This window comes from Macaca fascicularis, chromosome X (genome assembly GCF_037993035.2).
Source record: "Macaca fascicularis isolate 582-1 chromosome X, T2T-MFA8v1.1".
NCBI classification, from domain to species: domain Eukaryota; kingdom Metazoa; phylum Chordata; class Mammalia; order Primates; family Cercopithecidae; genus Macaca; species Macaca fascicularis.
Window position 1 is genome coordinate 77,011,172 of NC_088395.1, and position 8,685 is coordinate 77,019,856.

Sequence of the window (8,685 nt, forward strand, 5' to 3'; positions counted from 1 at the left end):
CTTCCTGATTCTGGTTATCACCATCAGATACGTCAGGCCAATCCTGAGATGACTCTGCCTGATCCACCCCTTCAGCTGAATGCTCTGGTCTGGCTGGAGAAACACATGCTATAGGAGGCTGTGGGGGAAATGGGACAGGGAAAGAGGACTGGGGAAGATTTTCAGGAAGACTTGTAGGATCAATGGCCCCAGGAAGGGACAGAAACAATGAGAAAGGAGTAGAAGGCTGGCATTGGCTAAAAAAGAGTCGGCAACTGAAGGGGTTATGAGAGATGAGATCACCCATAATGTCCCTGTCTCCCTGCAACCCTCAGGGCGAGGGCTTCTATCCAGAGCCTGGAAAACAGGAGGAAGCGCCTTAGCAGGTATCACTATTGGGTTCCCTCACCTCTGCCCTGCACTCACCCCCTTTTCTCTCACTTCCCGGCTTCCCGTGTTACAATCTATCTGCCCTAGGAGTAGAGAAGCTACTGTCCTGGGGGGTGGCTGCCCACCTGCAGCTGCTATCCTCAGGCAGGGACACTAGTGCCAGGGAAGAGGCAGCCGTGCGGGGCTGGGGCTTGCCACCACCACAGAGCTGATGGAGCTGACGTCGATATTTGTCCCCAGTGAGCAAGTAGAGCACAGGATCCAGGCAGCTGTTGGCACTGGCCAGGGGCCGAGTCACTTTATAGACCACGTTGACGATGTTCAGCACTCGGCAGTCAGCTTCCAACAGCCTTGCCAGGTAGTAAATGGTGCGGGTGATGTGGAAAGGCACGAAGCAGACAGCGAAGACGGTCAGCACCACAGCTATGGTGCGAAGAGATCGGAGACGAGAAGAAGACTGTGCAGCGCCTGGCAAGGGCTGATACAGGCGACGGGCCATGAGCCCATAGCAAACAAGAGTGACCAGGCAGGGCACGCCAAAGAGCAGCCCCATGACCGCCGAGCTGAAGTGCACATAGTGGTCAAACTCTTCAGGCCGAGTGGTGTCATGGCACAGGACGGTGTTCCCTCTGGTGCTGGTTGTGACGAAGAACAGGTTGGGCACGAGGCAGCCGGCTACGACCAACCAAACTGCCAGGCAGATAAGGCCTGCGAGGCGAGGGCGGCCCCAGCGTAGTGCCCGAAGTGGGTGGCAGATGCCCAGGTAGCGGTGCACGCTAATGCAGGTGAGGAAAAGGACGCTGCAGTAGAGGTTCCAATAGAAAAGAAAGCGGACGAACTTGCAGATCTCAGTGCCAAAGGGCCAGTGGTTGCGGGCTGCATAATAGTAGATGAGGGTGGGCAGCGACAGCACATACAAGGTGTCTGACAATGCCAGGTGGAACATGTAGGTGGCAGTTGCATCCCAGGGTCGGAGGCGGAAGATGAAGAGCCACAGGGTTGGGGTGTTAAGGCCCAAGCCCAGCACAAAGACAACTGCATAGCTCACAGGAAGCAGGATGAACTTGAAATCCTCATCAAACCAACAGTCCAGCTCCACCTCACTGCTGCCAGGACCTAGGCTGAGGCCTATGGATCTCAACAGCGAGGACTCTGTACTGGCCATGGCCCCCCTGGAGATGGAAAGGGGAGAAGTGAGGGTGGCAGGATTTCCCTGCCCACCCCTATCCCTGAGCTGGGGCAAAAAACGCAGAGAGCAGGGAGAGCAGTGGTTGAAGCACTAGAGAGAGCTGACAGGAGTGCATCTGGGTGCACTCAGGCTAGCCAGGCCCCTACCCAAGCTCCCTTGGTCCAGCTTGGGGAGTGGTGGGCAGCAGGCAGTGCTGGGGCTCAGGCAGGCAGCCCGTGGGTTTGGGTTGTTCTCACTCTGCAGCTCACTCTGTCCCTAAGAGCCTGGCTGGCTTAAGAGGGTGGAGGCCTCCCAGCACTATCCAAAGTGGGAAGATACCCAGACACAAAGTGTCTCCTGACTCCTCATCACAGCTGTGTCCCTGGAAGAGGAGTGTCTCTCCCCACAGTGCCTTCGCCTCTCCTAGTGCCCTGGTCACAGTGTCTCCAGATGACATTTACCTATGACACCTTCCCCACTGCCCGCCTACAGCCCAGGAGCCCCATTGCCACCCTTGCCCAAGAACCTTGGCACGTCTCCTACCTGGTCCCCTTGAAGCTGAGCTCAGCTGACTCTGTCACCTTTCCCCTTGGCAGCCAGAGGGCATATCCAAGGAGGTGGAGTTGGAGGTGGGGCCTGTCCCTCCTCCCATCTGGGAGATCCAAAGAGTTAGAAAGGCCCTTTACAATGACCTAGTCCAACCCTACTCATTGTACAGATTGGGAAACTGGGGCCCAGCGAGATTACTATTTTAACAGCTTTGAAATGACTGCAGGAGGAAGCACACGAGGAAACATCCAAGTTTACCGATGAAGAGCCAGGCCCCTGGAGATAGATTACAGGGGGATCATACAAGTCTGTGTAAGTGAGCAGAAACATGGGAAATGAATTTTCACATGGGCAAATGCAGGACAACACATTGAAAGATTTTAGAAAATCTAAACTACTGATATTTAATACAAATCTCAATCTCATATGCATATCATTACAACGAATGCTTATATAGCACTTAGTATGTGACAGGCATTTTTCTTAAGTGCTTTATACTTATTAATGACTCCATAGGTTCTCTATGAACTAGGTACTATTATTGTCTCTGCTCTGCTGATGAAAAAATGAAGGCACAGAAAGTTTAGGTGTCTTGCTAGTTAGTGGTAGAGTCAAGATTTGAACCAAGGCAGGCCTGCCTTTGGATCAGGCTCTAGCATCCATGACTTAATTGCTGTGCTTAAGTTGCCTCTCTAAGCCACTAGCTATGATCCAGGAAAGAATCAACAAATATTTATGGGAGACAAAGGCAGGCAGATCTCTTGAACTCAGGAGTTCAACACAAGCCTGGACAACGTGGCAAAACCCTGTCTCCACAAAAAATACAAAAAATTAGTCGGGCGTGGTGGCATGCACCTGAAGTCCCAGCTACATGGGGGGCTAAGGCAGGAGGAGTGCTTGAACCTGGGACGTTGAGGCTGCAGTGAGCTGTGATCGCGCCACTGCACTCCAATCTGGGTGTCAAAGTGAGACCCTGTCTCAAATATAAATAATTTTTTTTAAAACCACAAATATTTACTGAGAGTCTACTTTTGCCTGGTCCAGTTCCAGTTACTGGTAATTCCTTAGGAGTAGACAAAATAGACAAAGACTCCCGCCCTAATGGTACTTACATACTACTGGGGGATAACAAAATTAATAAGTAAAATATGTAGATTGTGATCATCATTATGGAGAAAAATTAAAGAGGGAAGGAAAAGGGTAATAGAGAGAGTCGTTGTTTTAAGTATTAGGAGTGAAACCAGGCACAGTGGCTCACACGTCTAATCCCAGCACTTTGGGAGTCCGAGATAGGAGGATCACTTGAACCCAGCAGTTCGAGGTTGCAGTGAGCTATGATCACACCTCTGCACTCCAGCCTCAATGACAAAGCAAGACCCTGTCTATAAATAAATAAATATTAAGGGTGACTTTTGAATAAAGGCCAGGTGTTGTGAGAAGGGGAAAAGTAAAAAATGAAGTCAGAGAGTTTGGCAGGGACCAGATCATGAAGGTCCTTGGAGGCCGTTGTAAAGGACTCTTTGGTGAATGGGAAGGCACTTAGGATTTAGAGAAGAGAGGTGTCATCTGACTTACATTTTAGAAGGCTCACTGGCCAGCTCTATGTTGAGAATAGACTGCAGGGCTGGAGGTACAGGGGGAAGACCAGTCAAGAGGCTATTGCTGATAGAGATGATGGTAGCTTGGATCACAGTGACGGAGATGATGAGAAGTGGTCAAATTCTGGATATATTTTTTTTAAGTAGGGACAGCGAGATTTACCGATATGGGGTATAAGAGAAAGAAGAGTCAAAAATTGCTCCAAGATGCCTGACCTGAGCAGCTGGAAGAATAAAGTTACTGTTGACAGAGATAGGAGTGGGTTTAGGGGAAAGATTGGGAGTTCACTTTTCAGCCTGTAAATTTTGAGATGCCTGTTATACATGTAAGAGGAGATGGCCAGGAGACAGTTCATGCCTCCTGGAGGATACTAGCCAATACATTTCCCATACAGACTCTACCCCTTTCTATACAGTACCCCTCATCTCTCTTGATCACTCCCAGAGACTTGGTCTGAATATAGTGGAGAAGGTGCAGAGAACAAGCCTAGAGGTTTGAGAGCCGGGTGTAGGGACTGTCAGCAGCTCAGGATCTGGGGCTCCTGAAGCCAACTAAGCCTCCGTAAGTATGTCTTAGGCACTAGAGGCAAACCCGGTCTGGAGGACTCTGAGGATGAGGTAAGCAGTGCCTTTGGGGAGGGGTGAGCAGGCTGGAGCAGAATCCACTCTGCATGGAGCTGAGAAGCAATGGGGACTCTGAATTTACTTGATCCTCAGGTCCTGAGAATGTCACCCAGCTGGATACCGGGAGTGAGAGGAGGAGGCGGACTTGCAAAGGAGGCTCTAGAATTTAGAATCTAGATCTCTCAGAAAGCTCAGAAACCTGGATGGGGAAACTGAAGATCCTTGCCCTGTGGTAGAGTAAGGGGTGGAATAAAAGGTAGCAGTGGAGGGCACAGTCATAACCTGAGTCCTGGGCAGCTGACTACTGTGACACTGCATAAGAGGCCCGGGTTTCTGAAGCCAGACGGACCTGTGTTTAAATCCTTGCTCTTCCACTTATTAGTTATGTGAGCCTGGGCGCCTCTTTGTAACTTCCATTCTTCACCAGTGAAATGGGAATGATAACACCAAGGGTTTCCTGAATATTGAATTGGTTACCAGGTGTGGAAGCACTTTGTGAACCATAAAATGCTGCAAGTTTATAAGGTGTTTTTTATTACTGCTTTGCTCCCAGGGATGAACCTGGCCTCTGCAGAGGTGGACAAGCGTGTTTTGAAGTTTGGTGTACACCCAAGGAGAAGCACTACACTACAGAAGCCCCAGCCTGAGCCAGCTTCCTGCTCCCACTGCTTCAGGCTGGTTCACCTCTGCTACATTTCCCCTGACTTAGCTCTGCTACGTTTCTGCAGGTCCGGACACAGCTGCAGCGGCTGCTGCTGCCACCACTGCCGCCCAGTGGCTATTTCAGGAAAAGACCTCTCCCAACCCTCCCCAACCAGCACCCCTGATTGGCTTTTACTATCCTCACCCGGGGCCAAGAGGAATGGAATGCAGCGGATCAGCCTCACTCTCTTCTGTGAAACTCTTCTTTACTTTGGTTTCTGTGACTTTGCTTTACTCCGGTTCTCCTCTTCCTCTGGATGTTCCTTCTGGCCCCTTCCCTGGCTCTTTTTTGCCCTACTTTCCCCACATGTGAGCCTTACCCCAAAGATTCCTCTCCTCTCCTCTCCTCTATCTCCCTCTCCACCATCTCTCTCCCCCCTACCCCCACCCTCTCTTCCCCTTCTCTCTTGGAACATCTACTCTCATGATTTCAACTATGACTCAGAGGTTATCAAAAATTGGTAATGGCCAAGAGACTCCAGCATACAGATCTCTCTCTAATCAAAATGCATCTCTCCTTCTCTCACACTTTTATCACATTTCATTTCTACAGAGATGGCACATACCACAGGCAGCCTAGAATTATACTCATTTGTGGTTTTGGCCATCTCCTCCTGATCCTCCCACCCCCATACCAGAACCAGAGCTCCTTGAGAACATGTACCTCATTGTACCTCTGTCTTTCCCATAGCCTTCCAGGTGAAGTTATTATAACATATGTTCTAGATATTTTATTTCCAATTATATTCTCTGCTGTCCCCATAAAAATGCCTTCCAACTCAGAGTTAAGAAAACAAGTACCTTGCACATAGTAAGTGTTCAATAAATAGTTGTTGAATGAATGAATAACTTAATTATAATTTGTTGAATTGAATGGTTCCCACATCTATAATCTAAGCCCTATATATATTGTTTGCTACAGGACACACACACTTGGGTATCTCATTGACGTCTGGAATTTAGTATGCAGAAAAAGTTTACTATTTTTCTCATGACAGAGATAAATAAGATGTACAAATACCATTATTGCTGACACCCTTCCATTGCCCTACTCCTCCAGTTTGTTCCAGTCCTCTCCCTCTTGGCCCTTCACATCTACTCTTCATAATTGTCTTGATGACAGTTTCTTTGCAAGATTTTCTGTTTCCTTGGAGCTTTAAGAAGGAAACGGAGAAGAGGCATGATTTCTAATATCTTTCTCTGAGTTAGGAGGAAAGGAAGGAAGGAAGGAAGGGAGAGAAGGAGGGAAGGAGGGAGGGAGGGAGGAGGGAAAGGAGGGATAAAGGTAGGAAGGAAGGGAGAGGGAAGAAAATGAGGGAGGGAAGGTAAGTGATATAGTGGAAAAAATGCAGGCTTGGAGTCAGACAGACCTAGGGTTGAACTCTGGCTCCATTGCCTGGCAGCTGTGACTATGGATAAGTCTCTCTGAACCTCCATTTCCTCATATGTAGAATGAGGATGCTAGCACCTAGCTTGTTGTGAGAAGACAATGAAGCAATGCATGTAAGGAACCCAGCAGAGTGCCCTCATTGTCGTTATTGAGAATTAAAGTATAGGTGTATTTGGAAGGTGTGAGGTCCACTCCAATTGGCTGAATTTTCTTTTTTTTCTTTTTTTTTTTTTTTTTTTTTGAGACTGAGTCTGGCTCTGTCGCCCAGGCTGGAGTGCAGTGGCCGGATCTCAGCTCACTGCAAGCTCCGCCTCCCGGGTTTACGCCATTCTCCTGCCTCAGCCTCCCGAGTAGCTGGGACCACAGGCGCCCGCCACTTCGCCCGGCTAGTTTTTTTGTATTTTTTAGTAGAGATGGGGTTTCACCGTGTTAGCCAGGATGGTCTCGATCTCCTGACCTCGTGATCCGCCCGTCTCGGCCTCCCAAAGTGCTGGGATTACAGGCTTGAGCCACCGCACCCGGCCCTGAATTTTCTTTATGAAGTGAACAAATGGAATTACTTGCTGAGAGTAAGTGGAACAAGACAGTCACTCAACCTTGACGGAAAGGAGTAGTGATCTGAAGCCCTGGATGTCTAAACTTACTAATAAAATCATGGGGAAATGACTGGCTCCACATAGTTGTACCCAAGTTAGCTTTGTTCATATGTATTATCTGTAGTGTGCCCTTTTTGTCTTTCTACACACCCAACTTTATCTCCAGCAAGGCTGTTAACAACCTTAGAGTGGAGACCAGGACTAGTTTGTTCAGCGCCTAGGACAGCACAGGAAATCTGTTTCTGCGATTTAATCCATCTATCTCCGTTCCATCCTCCCCCACTGAGCTAATGCCTCATCCACATCCCACTTGAATCTTTTGCTATGTTTTCAGTTGCAATAACAGAAAATCCCAACTTAGATGACTGTTTTTAAAAAAGGAAATATATTATCTTGCATATAAGTTCAGTAGTGGGTGGCTTTGGAGCTGATTAATTCAGCAGTTCAACAATGTCATTAAAAAATCCTGATTCTTTCCATCTCTCTGATTTGAAACCTTGGCATGTTATTTAGCAACTTTCATGGTCACAGGGTGGCTATTGCCGGTCAGGCATTGTTTCCAGACATGGCGATATTCAATGGTAAAAGAGGAAGGCCTCTTCCTGTATGCTTATTTTTATCATTCAAGAAACCTTTCCCAGAATCTCTCCAGCATACCTCCTCTCACATCACAGTGGCCTGAATTTCACCATGCCTATAACTAAGCTGATCACTGGCAAGGGGGATAAAACGACCATGAGTGGCATAGAGGAGCACAGACCCATGCGGAGGAGGGTGAAATACCTTAAAAATGGGGATTCTTCCCACAAGGAGGAAGAGGGAGATGACTATTGAGTTGGTAAGCAATTCTGTCTTCTACAACCTTTTACTGAATAACCCACTCCTTCCTCATGCAGAGATCTGATCATCATTTTCTAACTGGAAGGTCTGGTTGGAGATATCATCCAGGTGTACAGAATGAGGGTGGGTAAGGACCTAAAAATATTTCCCCCACCAATGTATTATAGGGGCCAGTAACTCCATTAGATATGCATTCCTTTGCTTTCTTACTGTTGCATCCTCGTAAAATGCAAGTATTCCAGGTCAAAGTGAAACTTGTGACTGTTCTCTTCGGGAAGCTACTAACTGGAAAGAGGCACAAAGAAATTTTCTGGGGGAATGGAAATGTTCTATATCTTAACCTGGGTGGTGGTTATATGTGCGTTTACACAGGTGTATTAGTTTCCTATGGCTGCTGTAACAAATTACCACAGACTTGGTGACTTGAAACAATACACGGTTCTTCTCTTACAGTTCTGGAGGTCAGAAGTCTAAAATCAGTTTCAGTGGGCCAAAATCAAGGTTTCAGCAGGGCCATGCCTGAGCAGGAACAGCCATCTTGTGGCCGTGAGAGACTTTAGGGGAGAATCGATTTCTTTGTCTTTTCCAGCTTCTAGAGTTGTATTGCTTGCATTCCTTGGCTCATGGCCCCTTCCTCCGTCTTCAAAGCCAGCAGCCTAGCATCTTACTTCAGGCCTCATATTGCCTCCTATTTCAGAGTCAAAACTCTCTCTGCCCCTCTCTCACAAAGAGACTAGTGATTACATTAGGGCCCACCTGGATAATCTAGAATAATCTCCCCATTTCGAGCTCCTTAATTTATTCACATCTGCAAAGTCTCTTTTTCATATAAGGTAACATTCATCGGTT

The 8,685-nt window shown here is 47.9% G+C and overlaps 1 protein-coding gene across 1 annotated transcript; it reads right to left on the reverse strand.

Annotated features, from left to right (window-relative positions):
* Positions 1-2,116, reverse strand: P2RY4 (pyrimidinergic receptor P2Y4). The gene has a single exon (XM_015444352.3). The coding sequence runs from the start codon at positions 1,532-1,534 to the stop codon at positions 437-439; it is 1,098 nt and encodes a 365-aa protein (XP_015299838.1). The 5' UTR covers positions 1,535-2,116; the 3' UTR covers positions 1-436.
* Between the last annotated feature and the right edge of the window lie 6,569 nt (positions 2,117-8,685).

What these genes read in the sequence shown, in the direction of transcription:
- P2RY4 (XM_015444352.3), bottom strand. Translation starts at nt 1,534, where the DNA reads ATGGCCAGTACAGAGTCCTCGCTGTTGAGATCCATAGGCCTCAGCCTA.